Below are 26,347 nucleotides of genomic sequence, written 5' to 3' on the forward strand. Positions count from 1 at the left end.
CGTCCCAGGCACCACTGCTCTGGGCCCCGCTCCCCCACAGCTGGGGCAGTCCCTGGCCAGGGCCCTGCAGTCTCTCACTGGCTCCGGCGGGTGGGAGGAGGGCCGCTGATGACAGGCGGGCATTCTCTGTGCGGGCAGTGGGGCAGCTCTGGGCCCCATCCCCGCACTTGATCAGGACCCTGTAGCTGGCTGGGGGACCCCAGCCCCTCTGACACACAGACCAGAGCAGCAGAGCAAGGGGCAGCAGCAGGACCCGGGGGAACTGTGTGGGTGCCGGGCACGGCTGGGTGAGTCTGCCCTGCCCTGCTCTGCACCGGGGGGCCGGGCCCTGCTCCCACAGTGAAAGGAGCAGCCCTGTCATAACCACCCCCCCGCCCCGTACCCCACAGCCACCCTCTGGGAGCTGCCCCCAGGCTCTGCTGGCCAGGCCAGCTCGGAGCCAGGATGCCTGGGCCCTGTAGTGGGGCCTGACCCCCGGGCCGCAGAGCGGGACAAGGGGCTGGGGGGATCTCCCACTCCCTGCAGCCCAGGCTCTCAGCCACATGCCCCGACCCCAGGGCACAATCCCAGGAGGGCAGCAGTCAGGGGGGCAGCGCCAGCCCCATGTGTGTGACAAGAGGGGGGGGAGGGGCCGGGTGCCTCAGAGCAGGGAAAATACACACAGACATTGTCCTATTCACCCCCCCCCCCCGGCATGGGGTCACTTCTACCAGCCCTTGCCCCGCTGGGGGGCGAGGGGAGCTGGGAGGGCACTGCAGCCATGGCTCCCACGCCCTACAGGGGAGGGGGAGCTGGGTAGGATCAGCCCGAGCCCAAGGGGGCTGGAGCTGGGTACGCCCCCAGAGCTGGGGCTCAGGTGGCCGGGAGGGGCCCTGGTGCCCAGGGAAAGGCACTGGGGAGGTGTTTGCCATGGGGCAATGGGCATCTGACCCAGGCACCTTTGGGTAGGGGGGCAGGGAGCCCAGCCACGTCCCGCAGGGGCCTAGGTGCCGCCCGGCTCTGGCCTGAGGCTGCCCTGGCCCCACACCCACCTACCAGCCCTGAAGGGCTCACGGGTGGCCCCTGCCCAGGTGACAGGCCAAGCGACTGCCATGGGGCAGCAGCTCCCATGCTGCCCCCCCACGCCGGAGCAGAGATCCCCGCCAGGAGGATGGGGCCGAGAGGCCAGGCTGTGCCGGGAGGGGATGCGGGGGGCTGGGGCTGCGCCAGCGCCCCAAGGCGGGGAAGGGGGCAGAAGGGGCATTTCTCTTTAACCCTTTGCAGACTGGACAGACAGCCCTCCCCACAGGCAGATGCTGGTGGCAGCCCCTGCACCCCCCAGCGCTGGCAGAGGGTGAGAGCTGGGCTGGGGGTGGCTCTGCTTTGGCTCCCAGGCAGGGGCGATAGGAATGATTGAGCCTGGTAGATAAAGGAGACTGACTCTGCCCATGCTCCCCCCGGGCAGGGCGGCCACGGGGCACAGGGGGGCAGCAGGCCTAAGACACTGGACCAGAGGGAGGGAGCCTGGCCTGGCCCCAGCCCCCAGAGCAGGGGGTACCTGTGGGGGGAGGAGCTCTGGCCAACCCCCTTGTCCTCAAAGAACTGACACTGATGCCACCAGTAAGGAGGGAAAGTGGCTTATTGAGACGAGCAGGCAGAGCTGGAGGGCAGCGAGCTGGGGGGGCGACAGTCTCTGGGGGAGGTGGCTGCTTCTAGGCCTCCAAGGGGGCCGGCTGGTCCAGGGCTTGGACGTCATCCAGGAAACGCTTGGGGGTCAGGATGTGAGTGGAACCTGGGGGGAGAGAGGTGGTTGGCAGAGGTGGGTGCAGTGGGGTGGGCATCGTCACCCCCCATCCTTGCATCTGGAGCGCTACTGCAGAGGGTGAGGGGCTGTCTCCTGCCCCCTTCTCCCGGCCAGGTCCCCCACCGCCTGGCACAGCGCCCCTATGCTGCAGTACCCTACCTGGGCAGGCAAGAATCCACCCCCTGCCCTGCCCCACCCCACCTGCCGAGGGCGTTCCTCACCCCTGGATCTCAGGGGGGTGTGCAGGGGGATCCTCCAATAAGCCACATCCCTATGGGTGTTATTGGGGTGTCTGATGGGGACACCCCATGGTCCCTGGGCAGGGAGGGGCCTGGGGAGCCACAGGCCAGGAGATCAGGGGGGCAGAGCCCAGCCCAGAGGCTAGATTCAGGGCAAATCCATCTCCTGATCCCAGGCCCTTGGGGGCAATGAGGAGGGAGGGCAGCCGGGTGCCCAGTGTGCACTGGGCGGGCGGTTCTAGGGGCTGCCCTGTCCCTGATCTGGGCATGTCCCCCCCAGGCTCCCTGCACTCACCAATCAGCACCTCCCACTTGCCCTCGGTGGCCCGGGTCACGTCGTAGGCGCAGCGCATCTCGGACATGGAGACCCCGCCCTGCACGTAGATGATGAGGCGCGGTCCCGTCCGGTACTCAGCCACCGGCTTGTTCTTGTGCCAGTGCCCGAAGCGGGCGCTGCAGGGAGAGGGGAGGGGGCCGTGTGCATACGAGGGACTCGCTGGGGAAATGCCGACGGAGGAGTGGGCGCAGCCTGCCCTGGGTGGGGCAGGGCCTAGAGGAGGTTGGGGGCAGGCCCTGCCCAAGAGAGTGGCACAGGAGAACCAAAGCTGGCCATAGGAGGTAGGGCAGGGGGCACCTGCCGAGGCTGGGGTGGTGGCCCTGGTGTGCTGTGGGGCTGTCTGGGCAGGGGGGGGGTGTCAGGAGGGGGCCCAGGGCTCCAGGCTGCCCTGCTCCTTGAGGCTCCTGCCCCCTCGGGGGGGGGGGTGTCAGGGCTCTGCCCCCCAGCCCAGCCAGGCTGGCCCTTACCTGACAGCTGCCTGGGAGCTGGCAGCAGGGACCGGGTCCGACACGAAGGGCCACAGCTTCTTGTCCAGTTTGTCATCAATGGCATCCTGGGGGGGAAGAGAGGGAGTCAGCAAGGGCTGAGTGGCAGGATCCCAAGTCTCTGCACTGAATGATTGACAGCCCCCGGGCAGGGTTGGGGGGGCAGCCCTGGGCCCCCTTTCCAGGGGGGGGACAGGGAGCTGACAAAGAGTGTGCTGACCCCCAGTGACACCCCCCTCCTCCCCTCACAACCCCCCTTCACCTGCTCAGTGCCCAGCTGGGAATATCCCCCCCGCACCGTTATGGGGAGGGAAGAGGCCTCCTGGGCCCCGCACCCAGGGGGCGGCTCTCAGTGCCCCTCCCCCCCCTCCCCGCTGTGGCAGATCCAGGCTCTTGCTGTGAGTGCGCCCTGGCCGTGCGGGGGGACCAGGAGATGATACGTCCCTAATGCCACATAATTCGGGCTTTTACATTAATCCGCCGCGGTGACTCGCACAGGGGAAGCGTAAAGCCTTCTGCAGCCAGGCCTGCCCAGCCGGCTGGCACAGAGCAGCGCAGAGCGGAGGGGAGGGCGCCCCTGATTGGATTAAGCTCTGGATTGAGGCTACGGCAAACGCCAGCCCCGAAATCCCACCGCAGGCACCATCACAGCACTGGAGCCAGGGCCTGGAAGCCCCCCATTGTCTGCTATTGGGTGGGAGGGAATTAATTCTCAGCCTGGAGGATCTAAGATGGGAGAGTGAAGGCAGTCCTTGAGGAGTGCCCCACTGGGCAAGGCAATGGGGGGCTCAGCCCCCAGCAGGGGTGGGGAGGAGGAGAGAACACCAGACGTGACTGGCTAAGCAGGGTGGGGTCCAGGCAGGGCTTGGATGGGAGACCTCTAAGGAAAAGCAGCTGGGGGATGCTAGTGGGTCAGTAAAGGGCTCTCCACAACCCCCATGTGGTGCTAGGGGCTCAGCAGGGGGCGCTCTCCCCTGGCAGTCAGTGCTAGCCCCACTGCGGCGCTGTGGGGTGCTGAGTTGCAGGATTTCACCTGTCAGACGAGCATCGAAGAGCTGCTGGTTACTGGCGGCTAGGCCAAGGACCCTGGCACCCCAGTGCCAGCGACAACGTTCTGCCGCCTGAATCCCCTGCTGTTCCAGCCCCACACGCTGGCCACCCCCACCCTAAACTCTGGGGCAGCGCCACCATGTGGCTGTTACCAGCTGCTGTATCCCATCTCAGGAGGAATCCATCCTTCAGCCCCAGGCGAGAGATCCTTATGTAACTCACCCCAGAGGTGGCTGCATGTCAGCCCTGGGCAAGACAGTTCCTCTGCACTTATATCTATGATTTAAGACCTCTGAGGACGGCTGGCACAAGGGGACTTTTTCTGAACCCCTCACGTGGCAGACCCCAAACCAACCCCTCACCCGTGGGCCCAGCCTGCCAGGTGCGACCCCCACCCCCCAGGCCAGGAAGCAGTGGTACCTCCATGACATCCTTGAGCACGGGGGTCCATCGGGAGAGCTGGTAGGTGGACTCCAGCCGCGCCTTCCTCTCGGGTCTCAGCTGCCCGCTCTGGGGGGAGGAAGGTAGAGGGGGTGAGGGGCAGCGGGGCCGGGGCGTGGGGCAGGAATGGGGGCAGACGGGGAGAGCGCGGCCTACCTGAGTCGCTCCAGCCGGGCGGGCGGGGGAGAGGCAGAGAAAAGAAGAGAGTGGATCGCTGAGCAAACAGAGAGAGCGGAGGAGAGAGAGACTGATGGGAGAACAGAGCAGCTGCCCCCCATTTCCCCCCAAACAGACAGCCGAGGGCACCCCCTGCAGTGGTCACCAGCTCCAACCCCTGGCCCCTGGCAGAAGATATCACCCCCACATGGGGAGTAACTGGCGGGGTCACCCCCATACGCAGCGGGCGTGACCCCAGGACAGTGACCCCAATCTATGGGGTAGAGGAGTAGGTCACCGCCATAGGGGCACCCCCAGGATGGCCTGGGCTCCCCTCTGCAGCACAGATCTGCCCCCGGGCATGGGCTCCCCTCTCCAGCTGTGTGGGACGTGGAGGCCCCACGAGCCCCTGGCCCCAGCCCCTTACCCCGGGCGTGAGCGACGTGCCCAGGAACTGCATGTTGCGGATGATGTTGCTCTGCTGCTGGATGTTGGCGTGCTGGATCAGCTTGGTGAGGTTCTCCTCGCCCACGCCTGCAGTGGGGAGAGAGTCAGCGCCAGCACCCACGGGACGCGCACGGGAGGTACACCCCATGCTGGGACAGCGGCCCCAGGGACATGCCCACGACCAGCACCCATGGGAGACATCCCCCCGCCCCGCACCCTTTCTGCAGGGATCAGCAGCCCTGGGACCCCCTTCCACAATACGCCCCCACACCCCAGGGCTGGGAGGGATGGACGGACGGACACGCATACACAGCGCATGGGCTGGCTCGTGGCATCCTGAGGCGGGCAAGGGGAAGGCAGGCAGTACAGCCAGCGGCCGGCCCGGATGCGCCCTGCATGGCTGGCTGGGTGGGCATGCTCATCTGTTTAAACAGGGCTACCACCCCCTTGGCCCCAGCAGCAGGTCCCCCCCCCACTCCCCAGCAGCAGGCACCCAGCGCTGCCCCCAGGCTGCGGCGTTACCGTTCTTCAGGAAGATGTAGAGCAGGATGATGCGGATCTTGTCGTAGGCCTGCACGCTGGGGTCCAGCAGGACGGGCACAATGATCTTCATGGGGTCCTTGATCTTCTCCCCGTCGACATCCGTCCCCATGGCCAGGTCCTGGGGGGGGCAGGCACCCACACAAGGCCTAGGTCAGGCCCTACCGCCCCTGGGAGAAGCGACGGTCCCCCAAACCCACAGCTTGCCAAGCCCCTGGTGCCAGGGACCCCTCCCCGGGGTCAGCGCCCCCTGGAAACAGCCCATCCCCTGGGGCGAGCGAAGCCTCCAGGGAGTAACCGAAGCCCCATGTCCCCCTGGTGCTGCGGGGGAAAAGGGGGGCTGGGCCTGGCTGCTGAGAGCCTGTGGGTCTGGGACCCCTCTCTCCCGGCTGAGTCCATGAGCCAGGCCCTGCTTCCCCCCTGCCCCCAGCCAGGCTCTGACCCACCTGCTCCACGCTGCACAGCTTCTCCACTGTCCCTTTGAAGTGCCGCATGCAGTTCTCAGCCAGGTTCAGGTGCGTGGAGTACTGTGGGGAGAGACCGGAGCGCAAGGGGAGGTTACTGCGGCCCCAAATCACCAGCTGGCCCGGAGCACCCGCACTCCCCGCCCGCTTGGCTATACAAGCTGAGTGTACAGGGATCGCTTTGCCCAGCACGGATATGCAGCCACCTCTGGGGTAGAGCGGGGCAGCTGGAGGGAAGGATCAGGAGGAGAAAGCAGCTTCCAAACCAGTCAGGGGCTGCTCTGTCAGTTACAATGCGGCTGGGGGTTGGAGGCCAGCAGGTGCCGGTGTACCTGTGCCAGGGGCCAGGAGCTTTCTGTTGGCCCATGGCTCAGTGGCACCGGGAATGGCTCCTGTGGGCTGGTTCGGCGCTCGGCACTCGACTCCATCGCCCCGGGCAGAGCGGGAAGATGGCAGGGGTGCTCCGCCTGGCACCCTGCCAGCTGGGATGAGCAGGGAGGCTCCCCTGTGCCCTGTCCACGGGTCAGGGTGGAGCTCCCCTCCTGGCAGCCACACGCCCCCAGACGCCCCCTCCTGAAGGCTGCAGCGGCAAGGGGAGGACCTTAGCCAGGGCTGCCGTCGCGGGGGCTAGTCTGGCAGCTCCGGGCACTCAATGCCCTGCCCCCATCACTGCCCACTAACAGCCCCGGCCCCATTACCTTGTTCAGCTCTTTCTGGTACTGGGGCATCTTCTTCAGAATCTGAGACAGGTCCTTGACGTTGGCCTGGAGGGAGGAGGGACGCGGCGGTGAGAGCCCGGCCCCTCCACGCGCAGGGAGCCGCTGGCTCAGGCAGAGCCCCAGACCAGAAGGGCTGACAACGGCCACCCCTGCAGGGCAGCCACAGCAGCCCCGCCACGCGTGCCAGGGCGGATCACGCGAGTCGCATTCTGGGGTGGCACGGGCCCTGTGTCGACCTGGCGTGGGCATCGCCAGCTGGCATCGACCAGGAACTGGAATGAGCCGGGGTCAGGGTGAAGGGGCCCCGCACCACGGAGATGCCCGGCTCAGTTAGATCTCCTCCCACCTTGGCGCCAGCGTTGGCTCCCTGCTGCCCGCGGGCAGCTGTTCCCACGCACCCGATCCTGCTGCTTGACCCCGCCCCACAGGCCTCCGCCCTCCCCCACCGCGGCGCGCTCCAGCGCTCTGTTGGGGGCTGCACGGCCTGCCCTCCCCATCAGGGGCAGTGGGATGGCCCCCCCTTCACTCCAGGCTGGATTCCCCAATTGCAGGCACCCTCCCCCCCATGCACCTTGTCCGTGGTCAGCCTCTTGCTCTCGCAGAAGGTTCGCAGCAGCTCTGTCACCTTCCTGCCGTGGGGAGAGGAGTCAGGCCTACAGCTCCCCCCGCAGGGCAACAGGGGCACTGCCCTGGAGACGGGTGGAGGGGGGCGTCCTGTCCCGCTGCTACAGGGGATGGAGCCCCCCCATCACAGGCACCAGCGCTCTTGACAGGAGAGCCTCTGGGGGCGGGGGGAGGGGGAGGGGGAGCAGCAGGGCTGCCTCTTCCCCAGTAACCCCTAGCCATGCTGGGGAGGTCTGGGGGCAGCGGCAGGCCCAGCAGAAGGCAGGCGAGGGGGCAGCCGGGTGCACGGGGAGGACAGGGTACAGGGTACAGGGATCCGTGAGAGGAGACTGGACAGCGGCAGGGAGCGCTCGGACCCCCCTGCAAGGCAAGGCCCTGGGAGCCGCCACATTTGGGGGGTGGGGGAGGGAATCCTTGGAGGTAGAGGGGCAGGGCCGGGGGGGGGAGGGTCTCAGCACTCAGAGGAACATCCAGGGGGCAGAAGGGCACGACTGAGGGATGGGGGAAGGGCCCCAGCACTGGGTGGGAGGGGCATGTCCAAGGGGGCAGGAGAGTCCTAGCAGGGGGTGGGGGGCGGTTTCCAATGGGGGTGGGGGTGTGTCTGAGGGGGGTATCCCAGCCCTGAGCAGGAGAGGGACAGGGCTAAGAGGGCAGAGGAGGTCCCAGCGCTGCAGTGGGTGGGGAGAAGAGGGGCGTGTCCGATGCCAGGGGCGGGGCATGTCCCAGGGGGCGGGGCCAAGCACGCTCACTTGGAGACGTCCGCGATGTGCATGTGGCGCAGCTGCACCCAGAGGTCGTCGTCCTCGTCCAGCAGCGCCACCTTCTCCCGCGAGTCGCTGATGCCCGTCGTCTCGTACCTGCGGGGGAGGGGAGGCGGGGGTCAGACCGTGGCGCCCCTCCCCCGAGCATGCCCGGCTCAGATCCCCCCCCCACCCGCGGCAGGGCCCTACTTGTAGGTGTCGTTCTCGATGCTGAGCAGGTCGTAGGCCATGGCCTGGAAGGTGAGTTCGTGCAGCAGCGGGGACACCAGGTCGTGGCTCCGGTCCACGATCAGCAGCTGCGAGCGGCCTTTGTCGGGGCCCTGGGGGCGAAGCAGAGAGACGCGTCACACCCCCCCTGCTCCGGGGGGCAGCACAGGGGACTCCTGCAGGGGGGGTGTCTGCCCCAGAGACATGGGGAGTGTCCCTGGCCCCCCAGCATGCACTCGGCTAGTGCCCCTCCACCCACAGGAGCGTGCCCCTTACAAGTCAGCTCCCCACCCCCCGAATCGCTCCCTGCCCCACGTGCTGCGAAGGGGGCCCTACGCCCGAAGGCCCCAGTCTGTCTATGCGCCATATTCACCCTGGACTGCGTGAGCCTCCCAGCGCAGGCGGTGGGGGCCCCAAAGGAGGGCGGGGCTGGCGGGGGGAACCGAGCCTCGGAGAAGAGCAGTGGTTTGCCCAAGGGGCACGGCCGGCAGGTGGCAGAAGCAGGACTAGAACCTGGGTCTCCTGCATCCCGGCCAGTCCCCTAACAGCTCCGGCCAGGACACGGGCTGGTATAACAGTGACAAAGGCTCTGTGAGCTCAGGCTTCAGGGCATCAGCTGCTCCCCCGCTGGGGTCAGGAGGAAACGGCCCTCCCCCCCCCTCGGGGAGCTGTTACCGCGCTAGGTGCATGGCACAGCACTTGGCACATGCCCCCGAAAAAGGCGAGCCCCTGGAGCCGGTGACCCACAGGGCCGCCCTTCGGGGCATTTCCATGCAATGCCAATCACCCCGCTGAGGCTGGTCGTTTGCTGGGCACGGCCCTCCTAGGGCCAGCACCATGCAAAGGCCTCCTGCAGCCACCTGGCGCAGAGCTCCCAGCACCATGCAAAGGCCTTGGGAGGGTTGGGAGCGTCACGCTGGCCATGCACCCTGCCACTCTCCCCGGGGTGCTAGAGATGCTCACAGGGCAGAGCGTGCTTTGCAATCAGGACTCCTGGGTTCTGTTCCCGCTGCCTGGCAAGTTCCCATCCTCTATCTTTGCCTCAGTTTCCCCACCTGTAACATGGGGGCAACAATACAGACCTGGTCTCCTGGAGGGGGAATCGGGGGAGAGATGGGGCTTCATTAACCAACGTCAGGCCCAGAGACCCTTTGATACAAGGTCCCAGAAGGGGGCCATAGGTTGTTATGCCACTAGCTGGGGCATCGGCCCCATTCCCCGCCAGGCAGCCTGAGCCGGGATCTGGGATTAGCTCCCATCTCTCAGCCTGGGTGGTCCCCAGCCTCCAGCTAGATGGAGACCATTCAAATGGTCAGCATCCCTGCCCCACATCATGTGGGGGGCTGGCTCTGCCCCGTTCCTTGCCTGATCAGCATTCATGGGCCTCCTTGGGCAGCATGGGACCAGCCCTGTGCCCCCCTTGCCGAAGATCCAGTGGAACCGAACCCCCCCCCCAGGAGCATCGCTGCAAGGGGCCGCGCCTGCCATTCGCTAGGTGGTGCAGGCAGCCAGGGACATGCAGCACCTGACGCTTCGCCAAACTGGCCAAAACTTTCCCACCTCCCTGCGTGGCCTGATTTGCAGCCACCCTCGGGAGCAGCCGCCACCCTCCCAGCAGCACGAGGCCTTGCCCTGCCTGGGAAACGAGGTCTCCAAAGCCTCTGGGGGAAATGGGCTGAGGCTGAAGGCAGAGCACCTACCTTCGGTGAGTATCCGGCCCCCATCACCGCAGCATCAGGGCACCTGATCATTGCTGCATCCTGCCCCCTCCCCCGCACGTGGGGCTGGGCAGAGCTGTCACCCCATTGCAGAGGGAGACTGAGGCCCAGAGAGGCTCACCCAAGGTCACCCAGGCAGTCTGTGGCAGAGCAGGGACTTGCATCCAGGGCTCCCAACTCCCCAGCTAGTGCCCAACCCCCTGGGCCATCCTCTTTCTCCAGCCCTACCCTGCCTGGGCAGGTTCCCTATGGCCAGGCTCACGCCTTTGCCCCAGTTTGGCTCTACTGGGGGGATACCCTAGTGCAGCTAGTGGCTGGAGTAACCACTGGGCCATGCCACCCTGCCCAGAGCAAGGCGGTGGTTAGCCTGTGCCAACAACCCCTGCACCTGCAAGGTGGGGGCATACCTGGGCTGGCCAGCCAGGCTGGTGCTGCACGGACCTGTCCTGTGTGCAGCCAGTGTTGCACAGACAGCGGGGGGCTTGAGTCCGCACTCGTGGCCCTCCGGTGGGTGTGCTGTATAGATTCGACTAAAGGGGGCTGAGCAGTCAGGACCCCTGGGTCCTATTCCTGCCTCTGCCACCAACTCCTGACACGCTGCCCCATGCCTCAGTTTCCCCTGCGTGGGGGGATAGCACTTACCCCTGTGAGAGGGAGACTTGGCAAGAGCCTAGGGAGGAAAGGGAGCCTATCGCTGGGGGGGAAGCAGCAGCATCCGGGTATGCACAGAGCAGAAGGACCGTGTCCTCCCTACGCTGCTCTCAGCTCCTGCCAACCCGGCTCCTTGGCCCTGATCTGAGTGGCCCCGGTTCAGTGCGATTAGCGCGCATCAGAGGGGGGCTGCAGCCAGCTCTGCTGTCCTGAGCAATAGCTCTGGCTGTGAACAAGCACCGTGTAAATCCCTTCCCTGCATAGAGGGTTTGGGCAGCCAGGTGTGTGCCAGGCTCCCCTCTGGAGGCAGGCACGCGCTGCCAGCTGAAATAATTGCCAGCTGGTAGTTACAAAAGGTCTGGGCCGTGGCAGCCAGCTGGGCCAGAGGCAGCCCCCTGCCCGTGGGGGGACCAATCAGTGGATCTCAAAGTGCTCTTTCTTTACAGAGGAGGCCAGTATCATTAACCCCATTTTACAGATGGGGAAACTGAGGCACAAGAGGGGGACATGACTTGCCCAAGACCACCCAGGGCATCAGATACGGGGGGGGGGGGGGGCCCTGCAGTGGAAATGTGCATTGCAATGAATCGCTTTCCAAAGAGGGACTTAACAACAGCCCCAGCTGGCTGTGGCACGAGAGGGCCGTGCAAGCTGGGGGTCTTTGGTCAGGAGGGAATCGGAGGCAGTGGGGTCTAGTGGGTGCCTCAGTTTCCCCATCTGCACAGAGGGGGTGATACCGGCCTTTGTAGAACACTTTCTACCCACGGAAAGCGCTAGAGAAGGGCTGGGGGTCTCTTGTCCGGTTACGCGGGGAATGCTAGTTTAAAAAAAAAAAAAAAAAACACGCTTGTGTTCTGCCAACCACTCAGGATCTCTGCCCGGGTTCTAGATCCCCAACCCACCTCTCCCCGGGCGCTCTGCCCGGGTTCTAGATCCCCAACCCACCTCTCCCCGGGATCTCTGCCCGGGTTCTAGATCCCCCCACCTAGATCTCCAAGCGGATTCTAGATCACTCCTCCTCCCATTTCTCACATGGTTCTGGCCCTGGCGAGGGTGTGACCAGCACCGCCCCACGGCCCATGCCCGGCTCGCTCACCTCGCCCATGCTGGGGTTGTCTGCCTTGAACGCGTTGAGCTTGGCCAGCACGGCGTGGGCCAGGTGGAAGTTATCTTCATGGCCCCTGCAGCAAAGACAAACCCGGCAGGTTAGAACCAGCTCCTCCCACGGGCAGAGCTACCCCCTCCGGGCACACCGCCCTGTAGCGGAGGGCTGGGTGCCCTTCGCCTTCCTCCCCTGGGGCACACGCACTTCCTGTAGGACATGGCCACGTGCCCTTCCCCAACCCCTCGGTGGCACACTCACTTCCTGTACCAAAGAACCGGGTACCCCACCCCTCCGGGCACCGGACGCCACTTCCTGTAGCGGGTGGCCGGGTACCCTCCTGCCCACATCCTGGGCACACTCACTTCCTGTAGCGGATGGCCAGGTACCCGCCCCACACACCCCCGGGCACACTCACTTCCTGTAGCAGCCGGCCGGGTACCCACGCCCGCCACCCCCCCACCCCCGGGCACACTCACTTCCGGTAGCGGATGGCCGGGTACCCTCCCCCACACACACCAGGGTGCACACACTTCCTGTAGCGGATGGCCAGATACCCTCCCCCACACCTGGGCACACTCACTTCCTGTCGTGGATGGCCGGGTACCCTCCCCCACCCCCGGGCACACTCACTTCCTGTAGCGGATGGCCGGGTACTCTTTCAGGGTATCACACAAGGTGGCAATCTGCTCGGCCAGAATGTCCATCTGCTTGTTCTTGTCCAGGGAGCGGTAGGGGCTGAAGAGGTTGTGGAAGGTGTGTGGCGCGTCCAGGGAGTACACCTGGGGGGGGGCAGAGATGGGGGGTGGGGCAGAGATCAGACCCTGGCCCCTCGCGTTCCCCCTATACCCAAGCGAGCTGGTTTTCATCACCTCCAGTGCTCTGTGCGCCATGGCAGTGCAAAGCAGCCCTCACCCCCTGGACCTGCCACTCCTGGCGTGGCAGAGGGAGACGGGCCAGAGATCCATGCACCGTGGTGCCTGGGCACGCTGGGCCGAGCTCCTGGCTGGGCGGCAGACTGCTGGGGCAGCTGGCAGGTGAAGCAGTGTCAGGTCAGAGGGGAGGATTTTTTGGCCATGTTTCTCGACTGGCGAAAGCCCCAGCATAGCTGCAGGTAAACCCGGCATCAACACACGTCTGCCATGGGGGCAAACGCGCCTGGAGGCCAGTGGAATAGTGGGGTTGGCTGGTGCAGCTGGACAGGAGTCAGCCAACCCTCCCGACGAGACACCGCTTACGCCAGCCAAAGGGCACAGCTGGCCCCGATGCCCCAGATGAAATCAACTACAGCAGAGAAAGGATGACTTTGCCAGCACAGCCGTGTCAGTTCCAGGGGGGATTTCTAGGGGGGATTTTATTTTCATGTCCCTGTAACCGACATAGCTATGCTGGCAAAGCTCCTGTGTGTAGAGCAGGCTCGTGTCTCTCTGTGCCTCAGTTTCCCTATCAGTACAATGGGGCTGACGATATAGCTCTGCCCCACAGGGGCGTGATGGGGGAAATCGACTGACGACACAGGGAGGGGAAGGGGCTGCTGTGCAGAGGCCGGGTGTGTGGAGCCTCGGGCTGACTTGTGGGCTGGAATAAACCATCAGTAGGAGCTGGTGGAGGCAGGGCCCAGAGGGTCTGAGCCTTCCTCCTACATCTACCATCCCCACCCGGGGCCGGCCAGCAATTCCACGTCTCGGGGTGCAGGCAGCCACGGCTGGCCTGTGCCACCCTGTGCTGGCTTCAAAACCCAGGCCCCAGAAGTGAAAGGTGCCCCCCACCCCACTGTGGATTGCCGAGGGTGAGGCTGGCTGGGATGTCACATCACCCTCTGCCCCCCAAGCCCGGCCGCCCCTCACCTGGCTCTCGTAGGGCAGGAAGGCTACGTTGATCTCCTTGAGGGTCTTGATGGCCTTGGTGATCCGGGACTTGCCCAGCTCATTGAACAGCGACTCAGGACAGGCTGCAGGGAAATGGCACCGGGTGGGAGTGGCAGGCGTGGGATCCACGCACCCCCCCGCAGCACGGCGCCAGCCCCCACGGACGGGGCCGGGACGGGCACAGCAGGGGCACTAGTGCTGCACGCCCGGGGTGAACCTGTGCAAGCCAGCAAGGCCACGCAGGCGTCCCCGATGAACCCAGCCCCCCAAACCAGAGTCACGCCTGGTTCTTGCCTTCCGCAGCATCGGCAGCAAGGGGGGGGGGTATGAGCTGCAGCCCCGGCTCACACCTGCCCTCAGTGCCCCCCGCTGACCCGAGTGCCCAACGCTGGGGACGATGCACAAGGTGGAACGGGGGCTGGGGTCCATCCGAGTGGGGCGGGGCTTGGACTCCCCCTGCCGGTATAACGGGGGCGGGTGGGGGGGGGGAGCAGGCGTGACCCTGACACACTGGGGGAACTTCAGCAGGGTTCTCCTCACCCACCCCAGTTGGGACGCATGGAACAATGCATGCTGGGAATGGTAGTCCCAGGCAGCCCCTCTGGGTGCCCTTGGCAGGTAGCTGTGAGCCCCGCTGGCTGGAGGCAGGCCTGTGGGAGGGGGGTGGGAGGAGGGATAGGAGGGGCCTTCGGAGATTGGTCAAGCCTGCTGGGGCCGCAGGTGGGGTGGGGTGGGGTGGGGTCGGGGGGGAGCTACATCTTCCCGCAGGAGGGTGGAGCGTAAAGCTGGGTACTGCACCCTGGCCTGCAGGCGAGGGGGACGGGGGGGACTCCACCCCAAGGCTCCAGCGTGCCTCTGCCCAGGGTCCCAGGATCCCCCCCCCCCCGATACTCACTGTCGATGAAGAAGATGTGAGCCGCCTTGTAGGTGAAGGTGGGGGTGCCCCGGAAATCATTGATCAGCGCCTGCACTGACTGCAGAGGGGACGAGGGGGTCGTCAGCACCGGCTGCTCCCCCACCGGCCTCACCCGGCCACCCGAGGGGCCCAGCACCACGCCGGGGCCGCAGGGAGCCCAGCCCCAGGGGACACAGGGCCCAGCATGACGCCATCGAGAAGGGGCTGGATTTCAGCCCCTGCCTCTGGGCTCCCTCCCCGCCTGCAGATGGGCATGTGCCCATAGGCCAGGGACAGCCTCAGGCTCACACACATCTCTCGCTGGCACACAAGGGTCTGCGCCCGGCCTGGCACGGGCCTCGCTGCCACACTAACCCGGCTCTGACCAGCGCCAAGGGAACAGCCGGCGGAGCAGCAATCCCAGGCAGCCACTGTCAGGGCCCTGGCAGCGCCCGCAGCTCCCTTCCTTCCTCCCTCCCCGCCCGGGTGCTGTGCTGGGCACCCGCAGCTTCGCCACGCCAGCTGGCCAGGCAGGATGGAGAAGCAGGGACCGGATGGGCAGTCTGCGGGTCCGGAAGCTGTCTGGACCCCGTGACTGCCCATTCTGACCGACGAGATCCCGGTCACCAGGTCCCGATCCCCAGGCTCCGGCTCCTAAAGCGCCTCCTCTGCCGGCAGCCCCTGCAGGCGCTGAGCTTCACCCTGCCCCCCCCGCAGTCCCTTTCCATTCGCCTCCTCCCCTGCTCTGGGTTTCAGCTGAGGTCGCCTCTCCCCGGCCTCCTGCACCCCCCCATTCTCCCCCTTCCAACCCTGACTGGGCTGCTTTGCGGAGCGGTCTGAGGACAGCATGAGCCTCGTGGGGCAAAGCACAAGCAGCCGGGCACCGGAGGAGCAGCCTCTTGGAGAGCCCCTTCCCGCCCCCACGCTGCGCTCTGCACCCCCCAGGATCTAGGCCCCGGCAGCACTAGGCTGGTAGCTGCCACTGGGTTTCTCCCCCCCATCCGGTCGCTCCGCCCGCCCGCGGCTCCTACCTTCTCGACAGGGCTCAGCAGGTAGATGGCCTCCAGGCTGGGGATTGGTTCCCGGCGCTTGTTAATATCTTCCACGACTAGGAGAGAGCCCACAGCAGGCCAGGGTCAGGCCAGCAGCATGCCCATGTGTCCTAGTCACCTGCCCGCACTTGCTCTCTGCTGGGATGGCAGGTCCCAAAATGGGGGTGGGGGGACAGGACCCGAGCGGCACAGCGACATTAGCTGGCAGCAGTTCCTGGCCATGCGGGGGGGGGGAAGAGGTCCTCTGTACCGTGCTGGGGGCACCCTGCTAGAGCGCTGGCTCAGCTCTTAGCCCTTTAACCCCAAGACTCCCTGACCCTGGAGCAGGAAGCCAGCACGCCCTGCTATCCACCTCTGGGCAAACCCCGGCCAGGCCCTGCCCTCGGCATGGGAGCCTCGCGTCCGTGGAGCACTGATGAGTTTGCTGGAGTCTGAGACAAGCAGCGAAGAGGATCCAGACGTGGCTGGGAAGGTACCAATAGCACGGAGGGCAGCTGGGGGCTACAAACGAGGAAACTAGGAGCAAACATGAGTTTAGACAACTCAGCTCCCTGACTGTGAGGGGCATCCAGCTGCAGGATCGGCCCCCCAAGAATGGGGGTGGGGGGAAGGCCTGGGGGCAGGGGAGGGGCAGACGGGAGAGAGGGATGCTATGCACTGGCACTCACTCGTGATGCCTTCGGCCAGGATGTCCGACATCTTGCAGCAGGAGGAGAGGATGCGCATGCTGGGGTGGTCCATGATCAGCACCTGGGGCAGCGAGAGGGGAGTGTGCTGCTTTGAATGAGCTGGAGTCCCTGCCCTGAGCCCGGCTGCCCGCCCTCATCACCCACAGCACAGCCAAAGGAGCAGAGCGTATGCTAACAGCCGACTGCTCCCGGCCCAGCCATTCCACAGCTGAGCGGCAGGGCCGTCATGAAGCCGGCACGGAGGGCAGCGCTGGGGAACGCAATCGGGAGAGTCAGCACGTGCGTGGGGAACACACAGAGACTCCGTGGCCCATGAGATCTCTGATCCGGCTAGCCCAGAGCGGGCTGATTTCATCACGGGTTTAAACTGCTATTTAAATCAGCAAGAGAAAACCTAGATTTAGACCATCAGCTTTAATCATGTCTTGCTTTTGTAATTTTTAGATATTTTCCTAAAGAAAGATGAATGCTCACTGGCTGGTATCCAAGCAAACACATTGATCTGCAACTAAATACAGACTTGACATTACGCTTGCTACTTCCTTTTGCTAACCAGGAGGATGTGTCGTGTCTACACACATTTAGTTACACAAGTTTCTCGCTTAACTTGCCTTTATGCAGATTTTTAATTGTTACATTTTTTATGATGCTAGAAAATGGTGAACGATACGTTTCTTATTGACTGGATTCTTCTCATTTTACTTGTGATTTGCATCAAGCTCGTTTGGGATGGAAAGTGGAATTAAATTAAATTAAAAATGCTGAAAACCAGCATTTTAAAAGTGTTTTTTATTAGTTGAATAAAACTACCTTAAACGTGTCGGATACATTTTTTTTCTTATCAAAACACATTTTGCATTTAAAACCAGCTGATGTGATAAACGAAGGAAATGACTTGTAATTAGTTAATTGAACTGATTATTTCTTATAACTGTGTCTTCCAGGACTTTAGAATTAGTAGATCTCATACTCTCTCACTGAGCTTTTACACACAGAATGGAAGAGGAAAACAAACTTTCCTGCTTTGTCGTCAACTCCCAGTCAGTTTCTTACCGGAATGAACCGATCATTGCTCTGAAGTAACTGAATAAATTGAAATGAAGGAAATAGTCCCTCTGCACCTGCAAAGGTGAGCGCTGGTTTAACACTTCAACAAACACTGGTTCTAGCTGCTGGGCCATCGATTTCCACGAATTCTGTGATGTGTCGCTTTAAAACTTCAGCAGCAAACATACCCTGCTTATATCTTTTCCCATTTCGTTTAAATGATTTTAACAGATGATAGTAAATTTAGGCCTCAACACACGTTGTCGTAACTTCAAGTTTAATTTAAATAAATTTTTCATTTTAAAAATAAGCCTAATTTAACGAAAGAAGTCGGATTTAAATTTTTTAAAAAATCACTGATTTTTATCCACCCTGTGTGAGAACTTGCTACCACAGGCAGGCGACTGAGTCGAGAGCCACTCAATTCCCGAGAATCGTCCCTCCCTGAGGGTCCCATGTATCCAAGGATGACTCACTCAAGCAAAAGGCAGCCACCTCTGTGGTGGAGTGCAGCTGCTGTGTATAACAGCTGCAGGACACACCAGGTTTCAGACAGGAGAGTCCTACTGCTAAAAAGCTGCGCCTTTGCCCTGTGGTGTGTGGGACACGTCAAGGACTACATGAAAAGCAACAGGTAGAGCAGCTCCGAGCAGAGTGACTGGTACAAGATGCACGAGACGAGGCTGGGACAGCCGGCCATTCAGAATGGTTCCATCCTCAGACTGGAGATCAGCCTCCTCTACCCCCAGGTGACACGGTGAGTCAGTGAAAGAAGCAGGAATGGAACCCAGGAGTCCTGACTCTCAGCCCCCTCCACCCTAACCTGTCAGACTCTGCTCCTTTCCCAGACCCAGGAGTCCTGGCTCCCAGTCCCATGCTCTAATCCAGATACCCCCTCTCCCGCACTTAGCCAGAACCAGGATCAGGGCATGGAGAAACGGAATGAGGCGAGGGGAGCTGGGAGAGGAGTCTCTGTGTTCCCCTAGCTCACGGTTTCTCAACCGTTTAAAATAGCAAGTACCCCTAAGTTCTGAAAATTTTAATAAGTACCCAACACTCAACTTTCCACTCTGAGAAATACAATCTTTTCCCCCTTTACCGCTGGATGGCTGCATTTCTCATACAGCAGGAGAGTTCTGAGTTGTGCAGTGCTCTGTGGCAGATCACAAAACCCCCTGCTGTTTCTCCCCTCCTTCCTTCTCCCCATTCTCCATATAGGAACAAAGATCAATGCCAGCCAGTCACTATGGCCTGCTGGCGGGGTCACGTGGTGATCTTCTCACACAGGTGGGAACTTGTGAGGTCTGAGCAGGCAGTAGCAGCCCACCAGAGTGAATAGCAGCGCTCCCCATGGCTGTTCCTAGGGGAGTGCAGGCCTGGGGCAAATCACACTGGGTGGGCCCCTCTTAACATTTTTATATTGGTAAAATCTGGGGCTGTCATAGTTGTTAATTTCACTGTTCAACTAGAGCAGTGAAATTGACAAGTAAGTCTGCTGGTACAGCCTGGTTCCAGGACTGGGCAAGCCGCTGGGCTCTTTGCCTGGCTTTCTGGGCACCAGACTTGGAGCGAGGGATGGGAGGCACCACCTGGGCAAGTTGCAGTTGCAGTTGGTGCCGTCTGGCTGCCAGCCCAGGAGGTGGGCGACTGCCACCTGCTCTGAGCTGGGGCAGAGGAGGCTTCTGTGCAGGCTGGGACCCGGGGACGTGGGCAGGCAGCAGGCAGCTGCTGCCCATCTTTAACCCAGGACATGGTAGGCTGTCTCTCGGCTCAGAGCTGGGGCACAGGTGGCAGCCACCCAGCTGTGAGCCCAGCTCGCAGGGCGTAGGAGGCTGCCTCTGGGCTCCCACCTGGGAGCTGGGACCGGGCGGGAAGCGGGCGGCTGCCACCTGGCTTCCCCAGAAGTCGGTGGCAGCCACCTGGCTTCCCTTCACTGGGTTTTCTGCTGCGTGCCTCCTGCCAGTGTCTCGTATGCCCCCAGGGGTACGCGTGCCACAGGTTGAGAAACTATGCCCTAGGGAAACCCTGGAGGCCATCAGCCCGGCAACTCCACATCCCGCTGCACCAGATCCTCTGGGCAAGCTAGTCCGGTGCTACCTCTGCCATGCCACAATGAGCCCAGCGCTCCACGGCCCCCGACAGTGGGCTCAGTAACCTGCCTGCCCAAATCGCACGCTGCTGCCATGCCTGGTGCTCTCCTGCTCCTCCTTCACCCCATGCTCCCCACCTCCTCCGTCTCCCACCCCAGCCATGTTGGCTCTGTGGGTCTGGGTCAAAAGTTCCAGGATGGGAGACGGGCCCCCCTCAGTCATGGACACTCGTGAATGTTTGAACCCCTGATTCTCCCCTTCCAGGCCCGGCAAACTCCCTCCCTGTCCTTCTCCACCCCTGAACAGCCTGTCTGCCTTCTCGCCTTGCCCACGGTATCTCTGGGGTTCTGCGCCCCCTCGATTCCCCTTCTCCCCCTCCAAGCCCCCTCAGCGTTCACGCTGCGCTCTGGGGCAAGGGGACAAATGGAGCCGGGGGCGTCAGCCCTGGCTGACTCAGGCAGGATAACTCCCATCAGCCAGGGAACGCGCATCTGGCAATATCGCAGCAGACATGACAGCCGGAGCTTGCGGGAGCCTCGCCAGGAGCAGACTGAAGACAAGCAGCTCGCGAAGATGGGAGCCAGGCTTCCCAGAGCTCAGCGCCAGAGAGTGAAGATCGGGGCCCTCCGTAGGGCCATGCACGTCCCCTGCCATTAATCCAGCAGCCGGGGACAAGTGGAGTGCAAACTCTTGGTGTTCTGGGGTGATTTCGGGGGAGGGGGCGCACCTGCGTATCTGGTACCACTCACACTGGATTGTTTCCTGCATCGGGGGGATCACGGGGAATCCTGCTTTGCAGAGTCCCAGCAGCAAACAGAGCCAAGAGCAGGCCGATGGGAGGGGAACAAGCCGCAGGACCTGCCTGCAGCATGAACATGGCAGGCAAGTCAGCAGGGCCGTGGCAAGTGCAAAGGCAGATGGATTCCAGCAGAAACGCTGGAAGTGGGGGGACGCCCGGGGCCATGCTCTGCGTTACTCACCCCTGAGCTGCATGCCACACAAGAGAGAATCCTGGCCCAAGCTTTTACCCGCTGCCCAGCACAGCAGAGACCAGCTTCATGGGCCCTCGGGAACCCCGCCGAGATGCTAGCTTTGTAAGCTAAGGAGAATCCATTCTCCTGCAGCCGGGCCTGGCTTCAGGGGTCGGAAAGTAACTGATCCTCTCCCCTATGGCCCTGCCGGAAGTCTCAGGTCTGAGCCACAGCTCAAGGCAAGATACCGGGCTCGATGGGCCAAGAGGTCTGATCCAGTGCAAGGTGGGGGGAGGGAAGATACTGGGCTCAATGGGCTGTGATCTGATCCGGTGGGGGGCAGGGGGAAGAAACCGGGCTCCATGGGCCGTGATCTGGTCCAGCGTGGCGGGAAGGCAGGCGAATACGAGCCCAGCTGAGGAAGGATGAAAGGCTAGACAGAGCAAGGAACTGATCCAGCTGGGAAAATCCCAGGTTCCTACCAAATCCCAGGAGGGTGGAGGGGGAGGAGCAGGATTTATGATAACAGCACCTGTGTGTGGAGAGAGGGAGGGATGGGACCCTCCAGGTCTGCGGTACCCCAAGACAGCTGAGATCACAGTGGCCCTGAGTGACCAACTCTTGCAGGGCTCGGAGGTGGCTTCCCCAGCTGCCCTCCCCCTCTCAGATCCCCTGCAAGATGTCAGGCTGCACACGCCAGGTCTCCCTGTCCCAGGGTGTCACCCGGGCAGCCGCGCAAAAGCCCCCGGCCGCTTACCTTCCATTCTCCTTCCTTCCGCACACTGCGAATGACACCGCTGAGAATCTCTGCAAGGGAAGGAGACGGGAGTTAGTGGCTGCCCCCTGCAGCAGGATCCACTGGCTGGTGGAATTACCCCTCGGGCAGGGCTCAGAGCCTGCTCCTCCGGTCTCTTCGGCCAGCTAGCGATGCGCTCCTATGGGAGCCCCAGGCAGTGATCAAGATGGGGGATTGTCACGTGACGGGGACTGAGCTGAGGCGGCAGGGAGGGGGCAGGATACGGGGCGAGCTGGGCCCATGGGTCTGATCCAGCATGGCAGAACGGAAGGGGAACACAAGCGCAGCTGAACCAAGGATGCGGCCCCGTGCTGCAAGTCAACAGATCCTGTCTGGCACCTGGTGCTCTCGGCTGGCGGGGATCCAGACACCCTACGCCGGGTGGGGGGCGACAGCACTACAAAGGCTTCAAGTCGTGAGTCCTGCACACAGAACCCCTCCGAGATACAAGCCCCTCTCAGGAAACTGCTGGACTGTCTCCATGCAGCTTCCATGGCTAATCTAAGCAATGAGATAGTCAGCCCTGTGGGGCAAGGACCACCTCTCGGTTCTGTTTGTGCAGCGCCAAGCACAATGGGGGCCTGGGTGCTACCGTAATATACCTAATAATGCACAGTACCCAGAACAATGGGGCCCTGGCCCATGACTGGGGCTTCAGGGTGCTACCGTAATAAAAAAAAATTATCTGTTCGATTTGCCCCTATGAAGCGCCTGATCCCGGCTGGCCCCTAGAGCACGGGTCAGGGTGAGCAGTGGGAAGCCACAGCTGAGTACCAGATACTGGCGTTATCTATACCCCTAGGCCTGTCTCTCTGGCGAAACCCCCTCCTTTCCAATGCGGCTGGGGCCATCGCACAGAGCAGGCTCCAGCCAGCCTGACCTGCATTCACCAAACCGGCTCCATCCAAACCAGGTGAAACAAGAAACAGGCCTGGCTGCAAAATCAGGAGCCATAACTCCCTGCCTGGGGGACAGAATGAGACACGCTAGACCAGGGGTGGCCAACCCGCGGCTCGAGAGCTGCATGCGGCTCTTTGCTCATACAAATGCAGCTCTGGGTTCTATCAAATGTGGCTCCGGGCATTGTATGGGGTGCCAAAAATTTTTTATTTTCAAATGTGAAATTGACAAGTTGCACATGATCAGCAAAAACTGACGCATCAGCAACCCCAAGCGCGAATCTGGTTCACAGACAGCAGGGCAGTGGCCTCCCCACCCACCCATCAGTTCAGGAGCCAGGTCAAAGCCACTCTTGTGGCTGGTGTCTCTCTACTCCCTTCCCAGTGAGCACAAGAGCCTCCTTCCCTGCCCTGGACCCTACATCCCCCCACTCTCCTCGCGCTTGCTGCTCCTAACTTGCCCACGGCTATTTGAACTTTGTGGCCATTTAGCTCTGTGGCCCTGAACACTTTACAGGAAATATCCAATCATAATAATTAGACCCATCAGCAGCTCTTTTATCCAGGTTTATAATCCTGCCTAGGAACCCCCCAGTCATGGCCCAGGGACTCCGCTGTGCTGGGCGCTGTACATTATTTGTTAGAGGTGTCACAGAACAGCCTAGGAGCCCATCATAGACCAGGCTCTACAAACACAGAACGCAAAGACTGATGCAGTTCCAAAGAGCTCCCACGTATGAGACACGGACAAGAGGAGTGCAAGGAAACAATGAGGTCAGGGGTCTCAGCTCGCCCGCTGCCCAGCCGCCGTCCAGTTTTAAAATTATCGGCCATGTAGCGAGATGTGAAAAATCACAGAGAAAGGGAATTTTACACACCCCAGGGATTTACCTTCAGCAGGCATAACAAGAGATACTGTAGCGTGTGTCCCCACTGCCCTCTACAGGTCGGAATCTGAACTCCTCTGGTGGATGTCACATGCCCTACATTGCCGATACCTCAAAGGGATTCTCCTGCAGTACAGGCAGCAGGGACCTGGACCTCTGGAGCGGCAGAAACTGGATTCTACACCCCGCTGCTGCTGCGAGGTTCCCAGAGGCAACAGCACACGGCTGTGACAGACGCCAAGTTCCAGGTGGACACAGATTTGCAACAAGAGCCGAGTCAGAAGGGGAGCCTAGCCCGTTAGCCACACTTACGTAACTGGTGTAGCGTTACCCTTTGACACAGGGCATCTGAGCACTGCCACTAAAAATTCAGATTCCAGCTGGAGCATTGGTTCCTGGCAAGCATCAGCGTACACGCCCGGCAATTCAAACAGGCTACTCCTCAACCCGCTGCCGTTCACTTAATACTACGCTCCAGACACAGATGCACACACTACTTATGGAGGGGGCCATTTGCTGGGGGATTCTGCAGCTACAAGGCTCATTTCCCAAAGGGTCCCAGCTTTGGGAGCGCCTTCTTCCTGCAGGTCCCGTGTCCAGTGCGCGACCAACAAGAGCAGAGCAGCCGGGCCATTCAGAACGCCAGCACCAGTTCGAGGCACACGAGACATCTCTGCGGAACAGGGAGCTCCGGCTGGGGCTGGAGCCATCCATCCAGAGGGGTTTAACAAGAGGCACTTGGGGAAACAGTGGCCCAGTTTGAGCAAAGGGCAGATTGGTTCTTAAATATTTATATTCCGGCAGCCTCCAGTCAGACACGCTTCAGTGAGAAAGGCTGGCCCTGTGCTGAGTGCAATAGTTTGGGAGATTCGGGTCTGCCACAGACTGCATACGCCCACTTAGTCTGTCTGTGCAACGGGGAGAAAAGCCCTGCCCTGCCTCCTGGGGACTGGGAGGGTAAATCACCTCCCAATCTGGAAGACTGCGGCAACAGGAGCCATAAAAGTACCTATGGCGGACTGGCATTGTGTCAGGTGCTGTACAGACACAGATCAGAGCCAATCGCTGCCTTGAAGGGCTCACAGCCTCGAGACTCGAAGGGTGAGGATACAACATACCGACAAATGGCATATTTGATACTCCAGGAGAGTGGCGCAGAGAACACATTTATAGCTCTCGGGTAATTAACACTCCTCCCTTGCTCAGACTGGGGCAAAGACCCCGACTGGACAGGGCATCAGGACAGCAACACTGTGCTCCTAGAGGGCTTTTCAAAGGATCTCTAGGCTTCACAACTGAAGCTCTCAGCCTCCCAGTGAGATGGGTGACCCCCATTTTAAAGGCAGGCAAACTGAGGTACTGAGGGGGGGTAGCAACTTGCAGTGTGGCAGTGCCTGGAATAGGACTCAGGAGTCCTGACTACCAACCCCCACCACTAGACCACTAACCACTAGACAATACTCCCCTCCCAGAGGCCAGGGTAGAACCCTGTTTCCCAGTCCCCCCAGCTCTAACCACTAGACCCCATGCCCCTCCCAGCGCTGGGAATAGAGCCCAGGAGTCCAGACTCCCACCCCCCTATTCTAATCCAGGAGACCCCACTCCCCTCTCAGAACCAAGGGTAGAACGCAGGAGTCTGGACTCCTAAACCAGCCTGTCCCCGAACTCTGACAAGCTGCTGAACTTTCCCCGCAGCGAAACCAAAAGCTGTCCATGCGATGCAGCAACGTGCCACTTAGAACAAGCCTCTTTAGTCATCGTCGCCAAGGGATTCCTTCCAAATCCAGACCTAAAACTGAATTAACTCAATTGCTGGGAATGAAACCAGATAATCCACGTTCTTCCTTCCTCACCCGCCGCTAATCTGGATTTGGGACGCTAAAAATGCACCAACTGGCAGCAAAAAGAAAAGAGACAGGAGGGATTCATGGAGTTGAAGGCCAGACAAGACTATCAGATCACCCGGTCCGACCTCCAGTGTAACAAGGCCAAAGAACCTCCCCGAGGTCCCCCTGCACTGAGCCTAATCACTTGTCTTTGGCTAAAGCCTCTTCCAAAACAGCTATAGCAGAAAACCTCCAGAGACGGCCACTCCGCCCCTCGGCTGCGGGGTTGTTCCAATGCTTAGTTACCCTCCTGCTGCAAAAAACAGTCTGGTTTTAACGTCCAGCCGCAGGCTCTTGCTCTGCCTCTCCCCACTAAAAGCCCGTTAGTGCCCAGTATTTTTCTCCCCAGGAAAGGCCTCTGACGCTGAAATCAAGTCCCCGCTGCTTTCAGAGGAGCGAAGAGATGACAGCAGCACCTCTCACCAGCAGGCCTTTGCGGATCAGTGCTGCGGCTCCTCCCCGCACCTTCCCCCAGCCTTTTAAAAATCCGCACAGCAGCCTGGACGCAGCGTTCCTGTCTCGGCCTCGCCGCTGTCCAATACTGGGGTGAAATCACCCCCTCGCTCCTCTACAGAACTGCTGCACAGGGAGGGCTCGCTTCCCGGCCTTTCATTGGCATTGGGACTACCTGGTCAGGACACGTTCAGTAGCCCAGGCTGACACCACGGACTTATACTGGCATAACTACGTTGCTCAGGGATGTGAAAAATCCGCACCCCTGAACGACTCAGTTACACCGACCACACCCCGTGCAGACAGCGCTATGTCGGCCGGAGGGCTTCTCCCCTAGACACAGCTACCGCCTCTCGGGGTGGTGGCTTAACTACACCGACAGAAGCAGCTCTCTTATCGGCCTAGGAGCATCTTCACTAAAGCGGGGCCGTACGTGGAGACAAACCCGATGCTGCGGCTGGGCCGGTTGGCGGCCCATTAAAGGATGCCTGCATCAGAGTGCACACCCAGAGTCAGCGCGGCCTCCAACGCACGGGACCGCACTGCCGTGGATAGCTCGCAAGCCTTACAAAAACCGGTCAGACCTGTTTGAAAGGCTAAGGTCACAGTGAAGGGGGGAGGCCAGGCACTGGAGAAGGGGCAGCCCAGCGAAAATCAGGCCTCTGGAGGAATATAGACAAGGGAGCGGCAGGGCAGGGGGAGGAAAGGGCAGCTCTGAAAGCAGGGGACCCCTCCGCGGGTGGTTCTACCTGCACTCATGGGATAAAAGAAAGCGAAGGGAACCCGGCGGGGCTCTTTGCTCAGACAGGAGGTATGGAATCTGGAGGAAGCACATGGGCTGAGGGGAGGTCAGGTGAGCTGTGGGGCCTAGTGGGTAAAGCACTGCACTGGCGATCGGGGTTCTAGTCCTGGCTGTGCCATTGGATGATCTTGGACAAGTCAATTCCCCGCTCTGTGCCTCAGTTTCCCCTTGGGGATAATGATACTAACCTCCTTTGTAAAGCGCGCTGAGCTGTGCTGCTAGGAAGCACAATAATTACTCTTACTAGCCAGCTGTAATCCGCAGTCCCGTGCTGCTGCCTACCTCCAG

General features: G+C 61.7%; 1 protein-coding gene across 1 annotated transcript in view; it reads right to left on the bottom strand.

The window, feature by feature from the left end:
- Nucleotides 1–397: 397 nt before the first annotated feature.
- Nucleotides 398–26,347, bottom strand: part of STXBP2 (syntaxin binding protein 2) — a 45,113-nt gene continuing 19,163 nt past the window's right edge. The window contains exons 2-19 of the mRNA XM_067544636.1: nucleotides 21,094–21,143; nucleotides 16,208–16,289; nucleotides 15,519–15,595; nucleotides 14,488–14,566; nucleotides 13,572–13,675; nucleotides 12,358–12,506; nucleotides 11,719–11,803; nucleotides 8,236–8,366; nucleotides 8,035–8,142; nucleotides 7,233–7,290; nucleotides 6,641–6,706; nucleotides 5,925–6,005; nucleotides 5,461–5,599; nucleotides 4,919–5,025; nucleotides 4,315–4,404; nucleotides 2,827–2,912; nucleotides 2,318–2,475; nucleotides 398–1,771 (exon numbers count right to left, since the gene is read on the bottom strand). Coding sequence (XP_067400737.1) covers nucleotides 1,692–1,771; nucleotides 2,318–2,475; nucleotides 2,827–2,912; nucleotides 4,315–4,404; nucleotides 4,919–5,025; nucleotides 5,461–5,599; nucleotides 5,925–6,005; nucleotides 6,641–6,706; nucleotides 7,233–7,290; nucleotides 8,035–8,142; nucleotides 8,236–8,366; nucleotides 11,719–11,803; nucleotides 12,358–12,506; nucleotides 13,572–13,675; nucleotides 14,488–14,566; nucleotides 15,519–15,595; nucleotides 16,208–16,289; nucleotides 21,094–21,143 — 1,730 coding nt within the window. The 3' untranslated portion in view covers nucleotides 398–1,691. The remainder of the gene's footprint in view (nucleotides 1,772–2,317; nucleotides 2,476–2,826; nucleotides 2,913–4,314; nucleotides 4,405–4,918; nucleotides 5,026–5,460; nucleotides 5,600–5,924; nucleotides 6,006–6,640; nucleotides 6,707–7,232; nucleotides 7,291–8,034; nucleotides 8,143–8,235; nucleotides 8,367–11,718; nucleotides 11,804–12,357; nucleotides 12,507–13,571; nucleotides 13,676–14,487; nucleotides 14,567–15,518; nucleotides 15,596–16,207; nucleotides 16,290–21,093; nucleotides 21,144–26,347) is intronic.

The sequence above is a fragment of the Emydura macquarii genome, unplaced genomic scaffold, assembly GCF_026122565.2.
Source record: "Emydura macquarii macquarii isolate MOO-44397 ecotype Brisbane River unplaced genomic scaffold, CSIRO-AGI_Emac_v2 contig_1002, whole genome shotgun sequence".
Lineage (NCBI taxonomy): Eukaryota > Metazoa > Chordata > Testudines > Chelidae > Emydura > Emydura macquarii.